Here is a 24,554-nt window from a genome sequence, read left to right as displayed (position 1 = left end):
CAACGTTTACCAATAGTGTTAAGAACACATTGGTGTTGTAACAAATGATAACAATAGGGGGACTTATAACAGGGCCCAACTAAGTATGCTATAGACGGCTAACACAGATAATATCATAAGGGGACTTATAACTGGTCCCAAGTGAGCTATTGCTATAAGCGGTTAACACAGTAACATAAAATCAATGTGTTCTAACGTTGAAGGTTGAATAAGAATCCGTAGGTTTTATTTGGGCGCAGAAGATCCCTTTGTATCGCCTCTGAAAATATAAAAAGGAAACAAAAAGAGAAGAACATAAATAGTAGGAGAGTATAGTAAATACAAAGTGTAGAGGTATAAAAAAAGTTGAGAAACATTTTCAAATTCATTTCACAAAAGTAAAGCTAGATGATCTGCTACTCAAAGTGAACTACTGAAAGACATTTTCATCCAATCCACCCGGACTTTGCTTCTAGTTATTTTTGATATCAACTAAAGAATTTCTATTCCTTCCGTCTTGATGGACATTAATTGATCTATGTTTTCCTAAAACTCAACTTTATGGTCACAGATATTATCTTATTAATTAATTTTCAAATTCAATCGTGTCCCAAACACACAACGTTTATAGAAAGTCATAATATAATATTTTCAAAAACAATAAAGATCTTTTATCCATTTCATATTGATTTCTCGTTTTTGATTCGAATATGGATTAAATCGATTGAAGCACCTTTTACAGAGTATCGTAATATAATTGATCTATTTCTTTGTTTCATTAAATTGATCCCTTTTGTGGTCCATGTAGTGATGGGTCAGTGAAGTTATTACGCATACACCAAATGTAATTTCTATACCATCTATCGCTTAAAAGAAAGCTAAATTTCAGATTGCTTTAAAATTTCGACTACGTCAGATCCGAACAATGTCAGAGAGAGTAAGAATTTTCTACTCCTTGCGACAACATCTGTAATACTTGTAAATCGTTGTGATACTTATAAGTATGTATTTATTAAAGTCCGATTATATATACATATACAGTTCCTGATCAATTTCTTGTATAGTTTTGACAGTCGTGTAAAAAAGTAAAGCTGGAGGTCCACACCACGCGTTCTACACTTTCTCACATTTTATGCGTCTGTCAAATAAGAAGAATCAATAGATTTGTATGCTGTAGGTTACAAGTACAAAAGCGTAGAACGAATTGACGCGAGAATGCTTAAATGGATCTATATTGATCTGGGAGTTAGAGTTCAGATCAGGAGTGGATCCCCTGGTGGTCAAAGGGAGAAATTTTCACCACAAAAACGAAAATTTTCATAAAAAATATACAAATGAGCGAAAAGGAAACACTCGAGCTGGATCCGCGACTGGTTGAACTTATGTGCAGAAAAGTTTTAAAACTACTCTACAGAAACTAAATGTACGATATTTAAGACTATATAACTTTATATTGATCTAGGAGTGAGAGAAAAATTTTTATTTTTAAAAACTACTTTTAGATCAATGCAATCAGAACAATGTAATCACGAAAACTCCTTGTTAGATACTTTATGGGTTCAACATTTTTGTAGAAACTTCCATTTTATAATCTTCTAACAAAGAAGCATTAAGTTTGTAATATATTATCATTGGTTTCGAAGTATTCAGATCAAATTCGGAAGTATTCAGAAGGAGTTCGGAAAAACGTAAAACCAAAATTGTTTATAAGATCAAATAAATGAAGAATCAGTATTAAAAAAGAACCTTCAGAGAACCGAGTTCCCTAAAATAAAGTAAGAATCAGATAAAAAAGAAATATGTATGAAATGTTCTAAAACCGGTTCCACTACCTAATGTTGAAGTTTTAGAGAGCTTATGTTGAACTTATGTTTTACAAATCTAAAGTCTTTATACAAAATTGGAACTGTTTCAAAAATTTAGTTAGAGAATTGCTAATTCTTATAGATTAAAAAAGAAAATTTTCCAATTCACAATCACTATTGTACGGTTGTATCGTAGTATGTCGTAATTTTTTATTATTGAATTGTTTTTGTTTCAAAAAATTGTCTTTGAAAATGTTTTATGACTTACAACCTTACAACGATACGACATCGATTGTGAATTGAACAAATAAAAATACAAAATGAGAAATATGCAATGAGTTCTTAAATGGGTTAAGTTTCTTTTTTTTCAAAATAAATATTTAACTTAGTTGTTAGCTTTTTTTTTAATTTTAAACTAATTTCTAAATTATTTAGCATTAAACTAATTTTTTTCAATATTTTTTTTTTTTCAATTTGTAAGTTTGTAGGTACAATTACATAATTTACTTCATTAATTTTTCTTTTATGTTTCATTGTTAATTTTGTTTTCTTGTTTGTAATTAAATTTTAATAAATTTCTACCAAATTCTAGTTTGCTGTTGTTGCGATCGTTTTACTAAATAAATTCTCTTGTCATTGTTTTATATGTTTTTTTCTTAATTTTTTAAAGGTTTTGGATTTTCAAATTCTGCTTAATTTCAATTCATTGTGAATGAATAATAAAAAATATATTTTTTTTGTTGCTCTTTTATGCAAAAAAAACATGACACGTCCCTTACAGTTTTACTTTATTCCATTTTACACTTACAGAAAAAATTGTTTGTTTTTTTGGTATAGTTTGTTAAAAAACAAATTCATACACATACATATTTATAACTACAATAATAATTATAATTATTAAAAAAAAACTAATTTATCTTTTCTTTTGTTAAAAAAAATATGAAAAAATAAATCTAATTATTTTTTTTTCTAAGTGTATTTGTTAAATGTTTTTGTTTTTTGCTCAGTGTAGTCATGTGAAGATGTTTGCTGCTGAATAATGACTTAAAAAACAAAATGGAGTCATATACATATATATATTTTGGTGTCTGCGTATGTATTAGTGTTGGTGTCTGCTTTTAGGTGATTAAATTTGAATTTAATTCATTTAGTATCACGCATTGGTTAGCAATAGAGTCACTATGATCATGACTACGTGAGAAATTAAAATCGGTGCTGGATTTTGTAGAAGATTTGTACCTCTACCACACTGTTGTATTTCAATTTCTTCCGGATGATAATTTATGCATTTTCGGGGTCTTCGTCGTTTTTGAGTTTCTTGCGATTGGCGTCGGGTACTGCAAGCACCTGGAGGTAAAAGTTCAACAAAATCATAGTAAAATAATTATAAATGTTTTTTTTTTCTTTATATCCCCTTTTCGTTGTAACCCAACAACTTACCAACTATACCCGACTCCTCCATAGGTTCAATATCCAATTGTTTGGAACCACAAGGACACAAAGTGTCCACTACTAAAAGTATTAAATTACTATGTGGTATTTTTTGCACACTAAATGGTCGTTCACATCCAGACACATGACAATTTGTTAGTTTACCCTTTAAACAGATATATATGTATATCAAAACTTCCAGTCTTACAAAATTATAAAAACTCACCTTTAAAGGATTATTTTGACCACCTTGATTTAATCTTTCCGGTTGCAGCATATATAAATCGGTGCGTAAATCACAACGGCGGGCATTATTAGGATCGGGATTAGAACGTGGTCCCACATGAGGCTTATGTTGTTTAGGAGCGGGTGTGGTATATTCCTAAAAATCATAACAATTAACTTCATACTCGTAAAAGTTGTAAAACACAAACAAAAATTCCTACCACATCGGCGGTGGTAAACATTTCATCCAATTCCTCGTCTATGGGTGAACTATAGTCATCCTCGAATGGTTCATAATCATCGGGATAGGTGGGTTCTTCAAAGCCTTCTTCGTTGTAGCTGTAATCATCCTGTGGCCAGGCCTTAATCGGTGTTGGCAGCATCGATAGCCAAGTAGCACTTAACGATAAAATATACTTAAATAGCCAGGAAGCGGCTCGGTGAGGTCGTATCATAACACCATCGGCCGTATAGGGATTATCAGCATTGGAACATACACCTTGGTAATCATTAACAGTGACACGTTTATAAATGCGATCCTGCACCAATGAATCCATAATGGTGCCATCAATTTGACCAAAGAATTTACCCGTGTGTTCGGGTTCCTCGGATATAATAACAAAGCCACTATTGTCTAAAACGTAACAGTCCAAATTGTCGGAAGCACAAGTACGCTTGCAGCCCGTCATGCCAGTGCACTGTTTATATAATACATAATAATTAAATATCTAAACTATTTTTAACTCCTCCCCCCAGGTTTTACTTACAGCCGATGTTATACTTATAAAATGTTTAGCCAAAGAATCATGTTGGAATTGTAAACCCACTACAGCTGCGGGTGCTTTATGGCCGCGATGTTCTACAAAAATGGCATGTGAAGCAGTCACTAAAGTTGAATTAGTTTTGGTATTATAACCCGATCCAAAAGGTACACTATACACAAAACTATCCTGTTCGACAGTATGCTGATCAATAGCTCTCTTATACCAGGACATATCCATGGCGCGGACATTGTCTTCACTAAAGTGTCTATTTCATACAATATTTTTGTATATATTTAAAACGATTGTATTTAATTATATTATTAAAAATGCTTACGGTTCTGGTGAATCCTCGGCCGCCTTGATGTGATCAATCCATCTTAAAAGTCCCGATCGTGTGGCCACAAATGATGTGGTAACGACAAATTTTTGATAGCCTTGCCTGTAAAAGGAAAATTGTGCGATTAACACGTGAACGGTTTAGGATTTTCCAGACTTCTATGGGTTTAGCAATAAGTGGGTGAACATTGAATGTTATAGCAATTTGGAGACAATACTGTTGATCCAAGTTTTTTTTATCAGCTTTTTAATACATTTACCTTAGGACTTACAATTTAACTACTAAAATATTAGAATTGTGCAATTTTTTTTATAGTTTAGGTGCTTATTACGAAAAATATGATATATTTCTTATAATTATTACAATCTAACAGAACCTTTTGCAAATCCTTCTAAATTAATCACAGTTTTTCTATGAGAAAGTCTTTTAAATGAATTCAAAAACATGTTGGACATGGTGGTGCAAACCGGAGATTGAATCTTTTATAATCATGTCGTAAATGTCAGGCCAAATAACCGCGTTTGTTGATTCAAAAACACCATTTTATGGTCGATAAGCCTATATTATAGATAGCCAGGGTTGCAGTCTCCTAAATTCGTAGCGCACCGAATAACAATCTTTGACAAAATATGGAAATCGTGTTTTTAGCGTTCTTGATTATGTCAATGATCCATCTCGTAGATGTACAAATAATAGGCGAATTATCCAGGTCAATAGTTTCCTCGAAATTCCTAACTTAATATCAAAAACCATCAACCAATTTCGAAATACTTGCACTGGCAGAAAAAGCTACTGTGTTGTCATCTCTGCCATAAATATCTATAATCTCAAATCGTTCTAGTTCGATTCATATTTAGTCCATGTATGAAATAACCGCGTTTGTTGATTTAGAAACACGCATGTTATTGTTTATAATATGGATTTTGGAATGGATGCATAATAGAAAACATCGTGTTATTTGGCTTCTTGATTATGTCAATGATCCGCCTCGTAGATGTACAAATAATAGGCGAATAATACAAGTAAATAGTTTCCTAGTAATTCGTTACGTCCATGTTCATATAATTTAACTCGTGCAGATGAAAAATACGTAAAATCTCATAATACCAGCGGCTCAAACCCTAAATCTTTTAGTGGATGTATAGCTACGTGAGAGGATTTCACAATATTTATAAAAAAATCAGGTAAAATGACGTCATCGATTAAAAAATTTTAGCAAATCATCCGAAATACGTTTTAGGGCAAAATTCAGATACATGTCCTCAATGCTTCGAGTTTCGGTCAGCAAATATCATATGTTATTAAGTTCAATTTCCCGGGTGATATGGTTCTCATGCATGTATATACTCAAGATAAGGAGGTCAGGAATCGAATCATCTTTCGGATAAGATTCTGATTTTCCTGCACTCTTTCACAATCTCTCACCATTTTCGTCTTATATGCCTTCTTATCATAGGAATTCATACAAAAATACCTTAATGATTTTAGGGTGAAAATTAAGGATTGGGTCTTCTTCTTTATTCAATCCTCATTCTCCCATATTAAGAAAAAAGATTTCGTCAAATTGTAGGCATTATTATCACGGGAATTTCTCAAACCTTGCTTGAATGGTTTTAGCTGGTAATGAAGGTTCCTCTTTAATCGCACCAATGATGAATCAGTCGCCATATTTTAAAATATTCCATCGTGCAATCCATTGCCTTAATTTCAACAATAACATTCACGAACATCGGGTAGAATCGAAGAAATTTTAAGAAAATTTTTCAAAAGCAAAATCAATTAAATACTTCTGACTCTTAAGCTTTTTAGTCAGCACATTGGTACCTTGTAGACAATCCGCTCTCAGGGCATGTTACTTTGATGAAAGGGCCCATCTTGGTGTTATTGCAAGCCCGGGGAAAAGGGATGCTACCACTACCTCTAGTCTACTAGGATTATTAACTGTTGATGCCACTTCATTCCTTTCAATGATTTGACATGGGGTCAAATCAGAGAGCCACATAATCAGGTAATATGGGTGGCCAGTTGCCAGCAGGACTATGTCATGGCTGGTTGAGGTTCTTGGGGGTCAGAGATTGCTTGTATATATGTAAATTGTCGCCGGCACAATCGGCTGCTATGAGTTGCAAAGAAGCTCACTCAGTAAAGCGCTCGACGTTAATTTGGCATCGTTTATCAGATAATTAACACAGAAGTTCATCTAAAAATGGATCTATAATTTTCGAGGCAATTTTGAGGCAGTCTTCCAAATGCTGTGGATAATCGTTGATTAAACCTCAGTTCATAAATATTCCAAGCACAAGAAAGAAATCGATTGCCAGGGGATCTTCTGCCAATGTTCAATGTTTTCATAGTTTAGCAGTTAACTTGACAACTAAACTATTGAAATACGATAGATTTCAAATTTGCTGAGACAAAATGTCGCTCTCGTTTTGAACATGCGACGCCTTAAGGTAGATTACAATGGTGAACATTAAATGAACATTATCATATAAGATTCGATCGGGACAAAAGTGTAGGTGATCAGGTACAACGATTTTGAACCGTAATCATTAATTTGGAAACGATATAAGGAAAGACAAAGAACGAAAAACCATTGAAGATAAATTTCCATCTTAGAACTAAAACGGTTGCATTTTGAACCAAATTCAAAGTATGTCTTCATTAGCAAAGTTTCTCGTTCTTAGGCTGAGAAGGTCATACATTGAATTGGGTCAAAGATGGAAATTTATCCTCAATATTGATATTGACTCAGTTAACTTATGAAAATTTCGATGCGGAATGATATGTTTTATTCCACATCCGAAAATTCAAGAAAATGCCAAAGGATATCGTCTAATGCTGAATAATTTCTAGTTTTTGGGTTCAATATCAATACACATGTAATAGCATTTTACTTAATGGGGTTTTTTTAGCACAAATTCTAATACAGTTTTAGCATTCTCTAAAGGACACCCTTTAAATCCTTCCGATTTATGTTAATGTCAAGTACTCAAGCTGCTTATCCGCCAATATAGTTGTGCAATCGGGGAAATGTTTAAAATAATATCATTGCTAGAAAAAAATTTACCTTTTCAAAATTGCCATTAAAGTGGCGATTGGACTATAATATTTTCATTATATTATAAATTAGTATTATTGGTGTAAAATATTAAAATTGTGATATTTTTTTCAAAATTTATATTATTATTTTTATTATAAAGTAAAAAATTTGCATTTGGAAAAAATAAATTAAAATAATAGATTGCAGCCAAAGAAATAAAAATTTAAAAAGAATTGAGTGAAGGAAAATACAGAGAAAAATGTGCTTTAATAAATTGTGATAAAACTCAGATTGTTTTTTTAAATAAAATCAAAATAAAATGAAGGTGCTTTCAGGTGCTTCATAAAGAAATGAAAAAAAAAGAAATGAAAACTGACAAAACCAAAAGTTTGTTAACCCTTTTGCTTAATAAAGGGAAAACTTACTTTTTATCTTCTTTGCCATTGGGGGAAGCAGTAGAATTACGATCTAGGCCATCGGTAACCATGGCATCACGCACTAAACTTTGTAACAAGGTTCGATCGCAGTAATAGGGCTCTGCCTTGCGAGAACCTTGAACATTCATGTGTTGGGCAAAATGACCCACAGGTGTTGCACCATGTAGACTATGATGAGGTTGGGGTGATTTAGGTCGCACCTTAAAGGAAACAATAGAACAAATTTTATTAATATTTATTTTGCTTTCAAAGGATAAGGTATATTTTAAGTTTTTTTTCGTTCAAGTTTGCTTACCGACATCCATTTCCAACCGGGTCTACCAGCTCTAGCCAAAAAGTGCAACACCTGCTCTTCGGGCGAACCAAAGCTAGGCTCTTGATCTCTAGAACCCGAATATTCACCAGAACTTTCTCGTTCTTTCTCCAAATCGCTAACACTATTGTACTCACAATACACCCAATCGGGATGAACACGCCAATTGTCTCCCTTGAAATATTCGGTAACTAGAAATGTTAAAAGAAAATTAAGTTTAATTAGGTTTCGTAAGATGATATGTTATGCTGAACTTACCATTCTTACGTGAATGTCTAATTTCCTGCTGAGAGACTAATTCATGGCTGCCATATTTTTCTGGTAATACAACAGCTAGCGTAAATGGTGTATCCTCAATGGGACCATAGAAATATCTGAGAGAGAGATAAGAAAAGAATATTTGGAAACAAAACAAATAAATATTTAAAAAAATCCTCTTACCTTTGAGTTCTTGCGCTAACACGTTTCATATCATCGAAATGATTTAAAATAGTGAATTCGGTTTCACCCTCTTTGGGCATAATCATATCACTACGCATCTGAGAAATAACAAACACATACAAATTATTAGTTAATAATCTTTAAACTTTTTTTATCACATAAAACTTACATCATACAAAAGATTTTTATTCATTTCGACAATCTCATGATCATTACCAATTTCGGTTTCCGGCAGCTCCAACTCCGTTATATCGACCGATGTATAGCGTGGTCTCAACTGATCTATATACTGATTACCATCACTCAATGGACGCAAATCAGGATGATAGAGTACACGACCATTGTTATCAACGATAAACGAATACCCATTCGGTCCTAATTTATGTTGCGGTATCATTTTGCGTATCTCCTCTACGGGGACATCTGTGCCCACAACACCCAATAAATTTGCTACACGTACCGAATGGTTGCGTCTATCGAAGACCGGAGTTGAAACTGTCGTCACCAAACGTCGTTGATATTCGGAATCACGTGCCAGACCACCCGATTTACCGGCCATAAAGACCGGACTCCAATGTACTGGATGATCGGCTTGATACATAATCATGGGACGAGCCATAACTAAAGCATAGTCCATAACTTTACGTCTGGCATCATCTAGATCGTTGATTTGTACAAAGAAACCTTTATTGGAGCAGGCCATTTCGTGTAAATTACTGCGACTTCCCGAATCCGAACCAATTAAATAGGTGAAAATGCGCACCGGCATGTGGGGCCAATTGTATTGTTTTATGATCTCTTTGTGAGATTCTGAGGAACTTTCGGTTATTAGCATAATTGCCTGGTTACACTGACTACCTTCACCAGATTGGTTGTACTGAAAACGTGAAAGGAAAAAAGTTTGTATATGTATCGTGAAAGATTTATAAGAGACAAATTCTTAAAGGAGGAATCACCTCAGTTGTGCAACAATGTCTCTAATAATTACCTTGTGCAACAAACTAAATGCATATTCCAAGCCTGCGGTAAAATTCGCCGTGTCTTGAAGCTTAATAGCCTTAACGGCCGATTTGATTTCCTGAACATTATCGGGAGTTGCTCGTACCATGCGATCTTTAAAGCAAGGCACCGGAGTCTTAATAACATCAGCAAACGTAATCAAATTAACGAAATCATTTTCACCCAAAGTATCCAAAATATTAAAAGCAGTATCCATGGCCAAATCAAAAGATTTCTCCGACATGCTCGACGAAGAGTCCAATAAAATCATCTGAAAACAAAGACAAATAACTTTAAGGTCAGAAAGTTACGAATACAAAACAATAACTCACTATATCCTTAGGCGATGAGGCGGCCTGAACAAACCAATTTTGCGTACGAAAATCATGTATCTGTTTGCTACCCTTCGAACCCTCCGGTGGCCAGGCGGTGCCGGGAAAACGACGCAGAAAACCAGACGTTGAGCCAAAATACTGCCACGACAATGCCGGATCTCGCTCCAAGTTGTTCTGGAACAGTGGATCCAAATGAGAACTCCACTGTAGTGCTGCCTTAACGTCTCCCTCATCCAATGAGACACCATTAGGCACCAGAATCGAACTTAGACTGAGATTAACGGGTAGTCGCTCGAAACGTCGCATAAAACGAATATCCATATGTCTAGCTCCATCGGCCAATTTACCATCGGCATTGTATTCGTTAATGCGTCGTGCATCGTAATGTTGATTATTCGCCGTAGCCGAATGTGAGCTTTGCGCATCCAATTCCGATAAGGCGGCCTGTTCGGCCGAGTCCATAATGCGCTGAAATGGGAAAAATTTCAACAAACTATTAAATCTAGTTAAAAAAAACTATATAAAATATAAACTTATCGTTTTATTTAATCTTTAAGTATCAAATATTATTCATGTGCAAAATTCGAACAAAAAAATAAACTTTGCTTTCAACTCCTAGTGGAGTTTTCTTTCTCTGTTATTTTTCTCTTTATACAATTTATTCAACCCCTTTTGTTTGTTTATATTAGTTATAGTGTTTATGTTGTATGTATGTATGTAGTAGTGTAGTTGTAGTGCAAATAGAAGTTTCTTTTCCTTATTTTTTCGATATTTTTTAAATTATACAAAGCTTTTGCCGAACTACTATACAAGGAACTTTCTCACCCACACTCATTCATATGGCAGAAGCTGTTGTTGCTTGACTGCTCTTTGTTTAATTTAATTTCCAAAAATATTTAATAATATTTGTTAGATTTTAGAGTGCAATAAAGAAGCAGTAGTTGAATCTTTGAATTTAATAGATTTTCATTGATATTTAAGATAATATTGTACTTGATATATTATTTGGCAGAGGATTTAGACTTCTTTAGTGTCTGACTAAAACTACAGGAATAATTAGAATCTAGAGATTTGGAATCTAGCATTAATACCTTGAATGGTCGATTTTTTAAGAGAAAAGAATAGAATTAAAATAACTTAAGGGAATTATCCATGGAATGTTTAGAAATTCTGACATTTTTCAAATTTAGGATCGAAAAATTACAGGTCCAACTTCCCTATTAAAACGCTTTTAAACTTAGTTGGCGAAAAAGTTATTATTTTTGAAATCATGGAAAAAGAACAGATCCAAGTCTCGTTGAAACATAGATCAAGTTGGCGTCTGTAAAAGAAATCAATTTCTCTGGCATTTCCTATACACTTTCACCGAAATCGTCTATGTTCTTCACTCATCTGGAATTGTTGAAACCCACGGGTTAAACTCAAACTTGGTCGTATGTTTTGAATAACCACTGATAGAATAAATTTCCGAAACTAAGAAATAAATCGAACACATCGCTATAAATGCTTTGAAGTGCACTCGTGTTAGTTTTAGAAGCGAGAAACATCTTTAATGTTAACATGGAATCTAATTATCTAACTACTTAAGAATCGAATAATAAGAATCAAACGATTTTTACATTTGATACAAAAACTAAGGAGAAAAAGTTTATCAAATCCAGTTATTATTTTCAAAGCATCTCAAAGAAGAATATTATCATTCCTACAATTTTGATAAACGTAGGTAGTACAATTAAGAGTTGGATATTGGGCTGTGCCGAATCTTATATACCCTTCACCATGGTGTGTTAAAATAAGTCGATATCAAAAACTCTTCTTTCAAATCACTTAAGTACTTCGGGTTGTACATACTTAATATTATGTTTCTAGGTTCAATATTATAGGAAATTCAAAAAGTACCTTTTGAAGAACGAAAAAGTATCAACAAATCTCCATCGATTTGTTCTCGTCTAATCCGGTCTCTACATACTTAATTTTATGTTTCTATGTTCATTATTATAGAAAACTCAAAAAGTACCTTTTGAAAAACGAAAAAGTACCAAAAAGTTCACTTTTTCCGGTTCTCAACTAATTTTGACTCTATATACTTAATTTCATTTTTCTGGGTTTATTATTATAGAAAACTCAAAAAGTACGAAAAACGAAAAAGTACCAAAAAGTACCATTTTATTTGTTCTCACCTAATTCCGAATCTACATACTTAATTTTATGTTCCTAGATTCAATATTATAAAAAATTCAAAAAGTACCTTTTGTAGAACGAAAAATTACCAAAAAGTGCCCTTTAATATGTTCTCGCCTAATCCAGGCGTTACATACTTAATTTCATGTTTATAGCCAATAATAACAATTATAGAAATTACAAACGGAATAACAAACTTATATATACCCTTCCCACGAAGGTAAAGGGTATAAAAACGGTAGTCTGACTTAGTGGACTAGACCGAATAAGTGTAAAACATTAATAGGTCATTAACCAACACGTGGGTTATTTACTGGCGATACAGATTATTATTAACCATTACGAATGCGATTTAAATAAGTGTTGACCATTGTTACACCTTGTGAAATTAGGATGGCAGTCAGGTTAAGTAAAATTGTCAGACGATTAAGGTAAAATTTACTTGGATTTTAATATAGTCTCTTTGTGTTACACTTTACAGTTGTTCTTATAGATGGGCGATTTATTTCTGAGTTTTTCTCCAAGATTATTTGTTGACCAAATATTCCTCACTTAAATCTCCTAATTCAAAGCTCAGAGATCATTCTCTTCTTCGTCAATGCAAATTATGCAAAACATGTTGGAACAATCATGGGACGTGCATCGGGCATATATATAATGCTCAAACGATGAACATTGGACTTCTATATCAAGACCCAGAAATATAGACTGTTTACTCAATCAGAAAACTACTTTACAGGCAAATGAGTAAATTGGATTCAATAGGCCTTAACATATTTACCAAACAGCAATATGACAATTAGTGTGATATAAGGCGATAATCTAAGATCGTATGGGATTTTAAGAAAGCTCTAACCGAATACTCTTCCAGAGGTAAACATTACATCATATGGGTAGCAGGTCACTCGGGAGTAGTCGGCGATAAAAAGTCGAATGCTAAAGCTTTAAAGAAAAGGAAGTTAAACTGACGATTGGAAAAGCTTTCGGCGTAATGAGGGAAACATTCATAATATTTATGAAAGAATCCATAAGGCCTCTTCGAATACTGAAATGGTGGGTAGAACCACAAAAATCCTATGATCTTAACGAGAGCATGATGGTAAGCATCATCAAAATGAACAAGTCTGTGATAAGTATGTTGCTATGTAATCTGAATGGATACACAATATAACGGATACAGCTTCTCCAAAATGGACGCGAGGATTTAGACGAATGTCAAGCAATGGGAAAAAATCTATTCTGTGGATAGGACCACAAAATCCTATTGCATGATCCTAATAAAAGCATGACGGTAAGCCTCATCAAAATTAACAAATCTGAGATAAGTATGATGGTACTTATTCTTAGTGGATACACAATATTACGGATACAACTTTTCCAAATTGGACGTGAGGATTCAGACAAATGTCGAGCAATGGGAAAAAACTTTCATGCCATAGATAGGTTCTCACTAAAATAAGGTCCGGAAATTAGATCCTAATATCTTATAAGTTATACTTTTTTGATTTAGATATTAATCTATGATTAGAACATTCATAGGATTTTGAGTTCTGAACATCAGATGATATTACATTCAGTGAACTTTTTTTTAGCAACAAAAGATTTCCATAAAAGGCCAAATAGTGGTCTAAGTGTATTTCATATGAATACATTATCCTTTCAACCTAACCAGTTATTTGAAAGCTTTGCATGTGACCTGTGATAACATAAAGGAGTCAAATATTTCAGATTTATAATTACATGGATTCACTTCACCATTCTTAAGATCAGCTGTTTCCTTTCAGTACATATGTCAACATCTCAGTCGAACCTTTTCGCTTCTTAGGAATTTCGGAATCTTTGGAATTTAGGAATCTTTTGCTGCCAAGTCCTGGAACTTATGTTAAAGCTATCCTCAAGATATGCCTGACATTTTTGAGCGACTTTTAGTATGGTTTTCACTTTCTGAAAGAATTTGATAGCATATGAGCTGCTTCTAATATAAAATCTAATCTTTTTGAAAGTTAAATTAATTAAAATCTGAAAACTCTTTAGAATCTCTGCATTGCACTTTAAACTCCCCTATAAATTCTATTTAAAATATTTCAAATTTTTTCAACTTTAAAAGCCTCCATTTCTAGTTTATTCATATTTATATTCACAATATTTTTTTTTGTTTAATCTGACTGTAGAATAAAATAAAAACAGCAAAAAGAAAAATCCAACTGAAAGTAGAACAAATGTGAAGAAAGTAGCTTCAGTGCATCCTTTATTAACAGTTCTGGAATACACGGTGTCATAATAACAAGACACCTGCAGATGTAAAATACAACGAAATATGAATTTACAAACACTCATATAAATTTACATATTTAAATACTTAGATACAAGAACAACATACATAGACACAAAATTCCTATTATGAATGAACGTCGAAACGAAATAGTGTGAGTGAGTGAGCGAGCGAAGGGATGACTGAACGAATGAAGGAGATGATGTAAAGCAAAAGTATGTAGTTTTTTCAGAAGATTGGTTTTGTAGAGGTGAAAAGTAAAAAAAAGACGAGGTATTTTCTATAATGAAGTGAAATTAAAGTGGAAATTGTCACTTGGATTGTATTAAAAAACCATTTTGTTTTCTTAAAAGCGCTACTCTATTCAATAGATCATATACTCTAGGATCGGAACTCCAATTTTGTCAGTAAATCAACTGTGAAGCTCAGGATATAAAAAAATTAATCTATCTTCTTGGAAATAATCATATTTAGTGACGTACTGAAACTCAATTTCCTTAAAGTAAGGATCTTTTTGAGTGATGTTATAACCAGAATGGGTCTAATTTTGTTGAAAACTAGATAATGTCAAAAAACTGTTTTACAGTTGATTTCGAAGTTGGAAATCAAGAGCATTTGGACACGCTAAGATTTTAAGCCAATTATCTCTAATCTTGAACCAATTATCCGATTACATTACACCACACAGTTTTTATGGTCAGAATTCCTTTCAGAAGCAAATGGTGTAGCGTTAACCTACCGAGCGAATATGCCACCAGAATCTTTAAAGATAGAACTGCGGTGTTGGTTCTGGTTTCTTCTGTAAAGAAGCCTGGATAAGTATGTCTCACCGTCTTTCCAACAACTGCAGTGTCTTTCAGACTGAAATATTCGCGATAATGTCAGCTTGTAAGGTCGATAGTCAAGCGGCATTTCTCTAACTGAATTCATGTTCGACTACTTCCCTATTAGTTAGACAACGCAAGAAGGATCTGTCAAGGCTGGGCCGCATATTTGGGTCCCTGCTCATAGGAGCTAGTATGTAAATAAACAGGCAGATGAGCTTGTCAGAACTGGATCAGCCCTTGAAACCTCAAGGAGCAACCCCATATCCAGAGTGGTGAGCTTGTCAGAACAGGATCAGCTCTTGATACCTCAAAGAGCAACCCCATATCTTCAAAAGGCTGATAATAAGAGGAATAACCTAAAAACATGTAAAGGGGCAAATATATCGTGGCTCTCTTTCAATGAGTAACGCACAATACTCCTTATAAACCGAATCAGATGGGATACATCGAGACTGATAGCAGTAATAACAGGATACTGGATGCAAGGCAGACGTGCAAGTTGGGTTGGGCTACTGAACACTGTAACAGTTGCAAAGATAGGGAAAAGGAAAAAACAGTCTTCCCTCGTCTCAATAAATGCCCTGCTCTTCTTCTTGTTTACGGAAATATATTCCGACCAAAAACCAATTATGGTTAGAAATTAATATTATACGATAGATATATGGAATGTAAAGTTTATTTTTGGTTTATTAATCCTTCCCAACAATAATTTGTTTAATATCCAGGTTTCCCAAAAAAGCATAACTTTACAATGTCTCCGTTCTAGTTAAAATATTTTAAGGATTCCAAAGAAATTATTTTTCTATAAATTTGAAACTTTTTCAGAATTCACTATTGACCATTATTTCCTAATTGTATTAGTTTTTCTGCAGTCACTTATAAATTTACCTACCTTGCAACTCTCAGCACACGTTAACAATTACAAGAACTGCTACTAAAATATTTTTGAAAAGATTTTCAACAGTATAGAATTTTATAATCTTCGCCGAGAAACTAACATACACATACAAACTCATGCAAAGATATATAGTGCATACTAGGGATTTCAGTTTCGTGATTTTTAAGGAATCCAAAGGTTTTTGTTGAATGATTAGTATAATGCCCGGTAATGTCAAAAGAAAACATATTAATAAAATAGAATTAATTAATAATATAGAATCTTTGATGAAACTCTTTACACTTTAATGAGAGTTCGAAAAGTTTCCTTCGTGAAGGAAAAAGATGAATTGCATCAAAACTTTAAGTTAATATAATCGAAAAGGTAAGAAGTTAACCTGAGGCGATTTTATATATTGATACCGTAACAATCATGTAGACATGAAACCTAAGTTGACTATTTGTTAATACTAAGAAAAATAATCCAAACGATGGTCTTATAAGAATTGACTTACACGAAAGAGTTCATCAAGCATTATTCTTATTTTTTGCCAATGAATAAAGAAATCGTCTTATCTACCGATTAAACGTTTAGCGATCAAAGGCTTATCGGCATCAGTTATTAATTCATAGTTGAGATATATTCAAGCTGTAAAAATGATGTATTTCGCACTGTTTTAAGCTGCATATGAAAAACCTACAAACATCACATCCATGAGAAAATGAAGCTCCTCTTAGGACTATAGAAGATTCTTTATACGATAGCTTTAAACAATATGTAGACGATCGATCAATCCTACAATCGTATGATTTCCCATGAGAAGAGTAGTTTTGGCACAATATTTGTTGAAATACAACAAGTTCAATGCTTACAGGTGCCGTCCCTAATAAACTGTTCAGATTATTTATAAAGATCGTGAATAAACATCGATGTGGATCAATTCTAAAATCATATGATTTCCCAGGAGAATAAACTAAGAGTAGTTTTGTCACAATATTTGTTGAAATGAAGCAATTAGTTCAATGTTTACTGGTTCCGTAATACCGTCCCTAATAAACAGCCCAGATTGTTTATAAAATTCATAAATAACTATCGATCGAAATGTGGGCGCTGTTTCCGGAAATGTGTAACTTAATTCTAGGGAATATACCAACCATCAAATTCCAAACATGATCGCTACATAACCATAACAATCGGCTTTATGTACACATTCCCTCGAGAATTGGATCTACGATCCGGAACGATCCGAGTCATACTCGGTCAAAGATTTTCAACCTAGCAAAAGCTGTATCAACCGATCTACGATCCGGAATGACCCGAGTCATACTCGGTCAAAGATTGTCAAGCTAGCGGATGCTGTATCAACGGAATTTTTCCCCAGGGAAGAGTTACAACAACGACGAGCTTTGAACGACATATAGACGATCGATCAATTCTACAATTATAAGATTTTCTGAAAGAATAAACTAAGAGTAGTTTTGGCAAAATATTTGTTGAAATGAAGCAACAAGATTAATGCTTACTGGTTCCGCATATATCGTCCCTAATAAACTGTTCAGATTATCTATAAAATTCGTAAATAAGTATCGATCGAAATGTGGGCGTTGTTTCCGGAAATGTGTAACTTAATTTTAGGGAATATACCAACCATCGAATTCAAAACATGATCGCTACAATCGACTTTATTTACAATTTCCCACGACAACAAGACCTACGCTCCGAAACTATCCGAGTCATAATCGTCAAAAGATTATCAACCAAGAGATAGCTGTATCAACTGAAAGTTTTTTTTCTCCAGGAATGAACTATCGGCCACAGCCGAACTTTTACAACAACAACAACTTTATGTACACAGAAAAAAATGACAAATAGAAGTGAAATTTTTGTGCTTCGGAAATTTGCTGTCTCTCGAAGTAAAACACATTTCATTCACAATAGTTGATTTGGTTTGTAACAGCTGTTTATTGTTTACAAAATTCCACAGCAATCATCACAATGGGGAATTTTAAGGCATTTAAATAAAACCCATGCACACTATTCCCTATGTTAAGTGATCATGCAGTTTTGTAAACCCTACTACATACTGACACAAATTCTTTTTTGTGAAAATACCTTTTGCATGTTTGAAGGAATAAAAAAAATAATAAAAGTAAAAAATAAAATGTAAATACACGTTCAAGTAAGAGCACGAGTGAGTGAGTGCATGTGAAAATAATAAAGAGGAGATTAACTAGAAGAAGATTTAGACATGTTCAATTTCAAAGTGAATACGACGAGTAGGTACAATGACAACGGCAGTAGCAGCAGCAGTAATAGCAACAACAAAATATGTAGTAAATATTAAAAGTCTTTAACACGGTAGTTTCTCTTTTTCGTTTTTTTTTTGTAGTTGTTGTATTTTTTGTTATTAGTATATGTACATTAGTATTAGTATGTATTTCTGGTACTTTAGCAGCAATTTCTTAAGACAAAATGTCATAATCTTAATTAATACTCTGGCACTAAAAACAACAAAACATGATTACACTCATACTAATGCTTTGCCTAAAGACAAACAAACATATTTATATCCTTGAATCTTAGTTCACATAACTGTTAAATAAGTGTAATAGCATAAGAGAGGGCGATATAGAGAGAGCGAGAAAGAAAATTTATTAAAATATTCTTTGGCTTATGCGAGCTTTTTAGTTTTTTTTACTTTGTTTAGAACAATTTAAAAATTCCTTTATTTTTGTTGCTGCAGTAATTTATTTAATAACAAAAAAAAATTATGTAAATTTATAATAATCATTATTTTATTATCATTATCTTAGTATAATAGTAATCATATTATACATATATTTGCTTTTTTGTATTTTGTTTTTTCATTTTATTTCAGTTTTATTTAGCACACTAAAGGCGTGGTACATGATTTATGGCAAAAAAAAAAATCCATCTTTTGGAGACATTTTATTTTGTTGTTGTTGTTGCGATAAACAGCTTTTTAGAGTTAGAGAAGAAATTATTGCCACAACTACCAACCGCTATGAGAATATAGTAGTGTATGCCTTAGAATATTGTTAAACATAAACCCAGCAAACATTTTTAGTTAAAATTTAAAATACTAGAATTTATCATTTGAATTCAAAAATTACTAGTTTACAGCTAAAAGGTTTTACATTAAAAGCTCTACATCTTTCCAATATAGTGTTTTGAAAGGCCTTGAATGCAATCGAGCAAAAAGCCCTCGCTACTTCCCTGGTTAGTACTCAGTCAAAAATCCAATTTCACATAAATTTGGTGCTTAAATCAAGATGATTTTGAACAATGTTGACTTTTAAAGCTGCTGTAGTTTCTATCTTATTTGCATAAACCTGCGACATAAGTAAATCTTACAAGAAGAACAAAATCACACGCTACCAGTTCACATATAATCGACAAAAGCAACTTTGAATTCATACCAAAGAGTAATGTTTTCGGAATGCATTGGATGGTCCTGTATCTCATATGAAATGTTTCCAAAATTATGTAACTTAATTCTAGAGTATACACCAGCAATCAAAATCAAAACACGATCGCTACATAACCATAACAATCGACTTTATGTGCACGTTCCCACGACAATTGGATCTACGATCCCGAACGACCCGAGTCATACTCTGTCAAAGATTGTCAACGCAGCGACAGCTAAAATACTGAAAGTTACATATTAGGACTGTAGAAGATTCTTTATACGACAGCTTTGAACGACATAAATCCGATCGATCAATTCAACAATCGTAGGATTTCAACAAGTTCGATCTAACTTTACATAAATCTGGTGCATAAATCAAGATGAATTTAAACAATGTTGAATTTTAAAGCCGCTGTAGTTTCCGTCTTGTTTGCTTAGACCTGCGACATAAGTAAATCTTACAAGAAGACCGAAATCATACGCTACCTGCTCGCATACGCCAAAAAAAAGTTGACAACAGTCGACAAAAGCAACCAAAAGGTAATGTTTTCGGGATGCATTAAGTGGTCCTGTATCTGATATGAAATGATATCGAATCAATAATATGCGCTTTAGCGTTTAAGTATCAATAAGCAAGCATTTTGAGACAGAATCACATTTCATCCCGATTCATTGTATTGATAGCAAAACCAAGAAATCGAATCTTTAATGAGTCTTGGTTATAGAATCGTACAAATCTATGCAATAACACGGAATATATTAAGTTTGCTTTCATCGATCTAGAGGTATTCTTATATCCATTTCAATACACATGTACTTACATGGGACCTGTTTCAATTGTTTTTCACTTTAAGATGTGTTGGCCTTATTTCACGGTGGTTAAAAATACTGGGTAGGTTTACTAGACGACGCACAACCGTCCATTTGGTTCTTACAAGCCAGCGACGTACATGGTTTTTCCAACCCATGAAAAATAACTTTGCTCAAGTACTCGAGCTATATAATCTCTGACCACTGCTTAATTTTCGAGATACCAAAGTATCACTTCTGTTTCCAACCACTCAGATGGGATGGCCTTTATTGAGGCGGCAGCAGTACCTAGAGACGTACTCATTAGACAGAAACACAAAGAACACACTAAAGACTAAAGCCTGAACATACAAGGAAGGAGTCCCTTGTATGTTCAGGCCACGTGCACTCCAAATAGATAATATCAACGATAAGATAAAATCCGAATATTTACACCTTAGGTTACCGGTTCCTGATTCTCTGTTCTCTGGTTCGACTTCATTTCGAATCATTCCTAGTTATAGTCGAGTTTATAGTCCTAGCAAATCTTTTTCCTGGGATTGTAATAAAACCTAGATGGAATTTGGTGGTAATATGCAGTACAGGGAATAAATTTGCGGATAGAATAAACTCGTAAATAATCTATTGTTAATACAGTAAGACCTCTTTTAACCGCAGAGCGTAGTATAAAGATTGCTACTAAATTAGTCTCTACAATATATTAAGAGTTCTGAGTTCTGCTTAAAATCCACACAAAGCACTGGTTTTTCTTTTAGTTGAGGAATTCCAATCTGGGGCTTCTTAACTTTAAAACTCCAAAAACATTTTCAGACTACCTCCACTTTAAGTATATCTGAGTCCTATTTGAATTACAAATGTTAGACGGTGGCTTAATGAAGCTTTGTTCCGCATTCTAAATGAATGGGTGAATGTTTTGCTGTAATAAACACATAATTTCAAGATACTTAGATCTAACGTCGACGAATGCCTGAAAATGGTAAAGAAGTGCTCCAGAGTTTCATTGTACTCTCCACATGAACTACTTTTGTCTGAGTCCGCATGGCCAATTTTGTATATATGTGCTCGTAATCTTGTGTGTCTACGTACCATCATACTAACTTCAGACTAACCCATTTTGAGGAGATTTCTCATCTTGTGGTTCTACATACCGCTTTACTTTTCCAGGAGGCTTTATAGGAATTCTCACACTTATTTTTAATTCAGCTTATTTGACAATACTGTCATATATTTAATTCTATAACCTGATATCGCCATAATTGCCTTCTGGATGTCGTTAAATATATTAAGGACTATGGAACATAGATACAAGCCGAACCAAAATGATCGGCGGTGGCGGCGCAACCATTTTAGGTCGGCGGCAGCTTATTATAGAAAATATCGGCGGCGGCTAAATTGTCGGCGCAATTTAAACTTTTTTTCAGAAATTGACCTTGTAAGCGTCTATTATATTGAAAAATCTCTGTATAATAGTCTGTTATATAGAAACCTGTCTCTATAAAAGTTTTTTCTACATAAAAATTAACATTAATAGTAGTTTTAACATTTTTAATATTACCAAAATATTGTGTGGCAACACTTTTCAATTTGCAATAATAATTTAAAATAGTGGCAACTCCGTTCAAATTGGTGAATTTATTTTCCGAAGTGCTGTGTGATTCCAATCTTTATCAAAGGCTACGTTTAAGCCGGCTTAGCTTTGGAGCCGAAAGAAGACGGCGGCGGTGCGGCTTGAAAAATATTACTGGCGGCCAGCCGCCGCCGATTTGAGCCGTTTCGGCTTGTATCTCTGCTATGGACGCCATTTTTATTCTCATTCAATTTACACATTCCGTTATTGCTCGGACTTCTGCCGGAAGCTTGTGGTATGATTAAGTACAGGGTGGTATACTTTTGTTTCTGGGTCTTCAATATAGAACCTCAGACCCACTTTATCACCGAATTGATAGCACTTTTGTTGTCTAAAACAACTGAAAACAGTTTGCTTATGGATAAAGATATCTAGTCGTGCCCTTATAAAACTATTGAATAAGTAAGTTTTCGAAACTTTTGAAATTATGGAATAAAGTAGTGGCAGATTGCTGAATCCACGCACATTTTAATGCCAAAGACTCCAAACTGAAACATAGATTTGGAAATCTTTCCCATTCCTCTCAATTGCATCACATTTGTAAGTTGTTTAACGAAATTTGTGGCTTAAAGTCAGCTTAAACTAATTGGGTTCTCAATACTCATAGTTAGTTAATCCATATATACAAAAATTCTAATATCTTGTAATATTTTCAATCATTATTTGCTAAGTTTAAAGTTTTTACTAAATTTCTTTCGAACATAAGCAAAAATTTTTCAAACCATTAAGAATTGAAAACAATTCAAAATACCGCGGCAGCTTAAAGTTTGTGAGTTTTGTGGTAAATTGTTTTTCACTACTAGGTACTTGTTGTTTTTGTATATTAAATTGTTTTCCACCCAAAAAATACCTAAAGTCGTGTATGTAAATTATTTAGTTAAGTATGAATGAATAAAGTATAAAACCAAATATCAGCTGCAAAGAAATACAAATAATTTAGAACATTTTGTAGACAAACAAAAATATATATATATTTTTCGTATTTATATTTTCTACAAGAATGAAATAGAATTTTAAGATTGAAACATGATTCGTATTCTTTTCTCATCTTTTAAACTTAGGCAACCTAAAACTTCACTAATAACAGACTAGAAGACTGACTGGCTGACAGACTGACTGGTTGTTTGGCTGATGGCTGGCGGGTGGTTGGTTGCTTGGTTTCAAGAATAGACGAATGATTGGATGGATGGATGGATGGTTGGAGATGATGATGACGAAATAAATAAAAGAATAAATGTTTGGTTCGTTGGCTGAATGTCTAATTTAAAGGTTTGGCCATGTGTCTTCCTACCAGAGAGTTCATTTGCTATAGAAAACCGAAAAAACTAGTTATTGTAGCAAGTTCTTGTCAACAAACTACTTATACAGTGGTAAACACAAATACTATTGCAAATTGCACTAGTTTTCATAAATACTTTATTATACGAGGAAAATCCAAAAAGGACTTTCAAAAACAAAAACGCCTAATCTACACTGGCTGATCAACCAACAATTAAAATCAAGCACTTGTTGTCCAAATCGGTTATGGTGGCAAAAGTCGAATCAAATTTGAACGACGATTTTGGGTATTTTTTGTAAAGTTACAAAGCCCATTCTAATGTATGAAACACTAGTTTAGGGGAAGTTATTAAAAATTTCACCATTTATTGTCTAGATTAAGCAAATTTGTCGCTCCATGTTCAAGCACTTTGCTGAAGTACTCGAACAATCTAATCACTTGTCATAGTAGCCCCGTTGCGAAATGACAGGCAGCATGGGCTAAAACCCAATGCGCACCTCGACAAGGAAAACCCAATCACTGGTTTAAACTCAATGAAAGGGGGATAACCTCAACATCAGGTGAAATCAATTTTCCGGTATCTTATGCCGATAAAAGATTGCATTATTTTACATGCATCATCTAATGACCCATTCCAGTGAATTCATTAACCTCTTAAAGACCGCGTAACCACACAACTGGCACTGCACCTAGAGGCGTATTTGGTAGTCATCAATACCCAGCCAATAAATCAGTATCCCTCTTTATGTCGAGAATAATATGAAAAATGATGTAAGTATTTCCAAAGCCAATTCAAAACCAATAATTGCACCGTCAAGTTGAGTGGACGGACCTCAACCATAAGCCACGTAGCTTAAAGCAATATAAATTGCATCACCAGAGAACTTTCCTGAAGTAAGAGGCATAATAAAACAGTATTAGTCTCCTGGAGGGCAGGGGAGACATTCCTGATCGTTCACCAACTTATATCAGTTCCACTTTCATTCCATAAGGGACGATTTACTCGATGACAGGCAACTAACATGTGTCAACCTAAGAGATACGCAACGGGTTCAGGAATCCAGCCAATGTTGCTCTCTCACATCACCCAGTGACTTCTGTTAACATGGCAACAGCACTGCAAAGAGAATCCAGACATA

General features: G+C 33.7%; 1 protein-coding gene across 2 annotated transcripts in view; it reads right to left on the bottom strand.

Moving 5' to 3' along the window:
* Positions 1 to 1,023: 1,023 nt before the first annotated feature.
* LOC111680893 (voltage-dependent calcium channel subunit alpha-2/delta-3) overlaps positions 1,024 to 24,554 on the bottom strand; it is a 113,331-nt gene continuing 89,800 nt past the window's right edge. Inside the window, exons 4-17 of one of the 2 annotated variants that reach the window (XM_046950287.1) lie at positions 10,107 to 10,577; positions 9,764 to 10,045; positions 8,945 to 9,652; positions 8,776 to 8,873; positions 8,593 to 8,708; positions 8,317 to 8,525; positions 8,010 to 8,221; positions 7,612 to 7,644; positions 4,539 to 4,643; positions 4,208 to 4,469; positions 3,662 to 4,138; positions 3,442 to 3,597; positions 3,225 to 3,381; positions 1,024 to 3,131 (exon numbers count right to left, since the gene is read on the bottom strand). In XM_046950287.1, coding sequence (XP_046806243.1) covers positions 2,938 to 3,131; positions 3,225 to 3,381; positions 3,442 to 3,597; positions 3,662 to 4,138; positions 4,208 to 4,469; positions 4,539 to 4,643; positions 7,612 to 7,644; positions 8,010 to 8,221; positions 8,317 to 8,525; positions 8,593 to 8,708; positions 8,776 to 8,873; positions 8,945 to 9,652; positions 9,764 to 10,045; positions 10,107 to 10,577 — 3,480 coding nt within the window. In that variant the 3' untranslated portion in view covers positions 1,024 to 2,937. The remainder of the gene's footprint in view (positions 3,132 to 3,224; positions 3,382 to 3,441; positions 3,598 to 3,661; positions 4,139 to 4,207; positions 4,470 to 4,538; positions 4,644 to 7,611; positions 7,645 to 8,009; positions 8,222 to 8,316; positions 8,526 to 8,592; positions 8,709 to 8,775; positions 8,874 to 8,944; positions 9,653 to 9,763; positions 10,046 to 10,106; positions 10,578 to 24,554) is intronic. The other variant, XM_046950289.1, reaches the window with a different exon arrangement.

This window comes from Lucilia cuprina, chromosome 2 (genome assembly GCF_022045245.1).
Source record: "Lucilia cuprina isolate Lc7/37 chromosome 2, ASM2204524v1, whole genome shotgun sequence".
NCBI classification, from domain to species: Eukaryota; Metazoa; Arthropoda; class Insecta; order Diptera; family Calliphoridae; genus Lucilia; species Lucilia cuprina.
The sequence above is the reverse complement of the archived record's forward strand: the minus strand, read 5'-3'. Positions and strand labels throughout refer to the sequence as shown.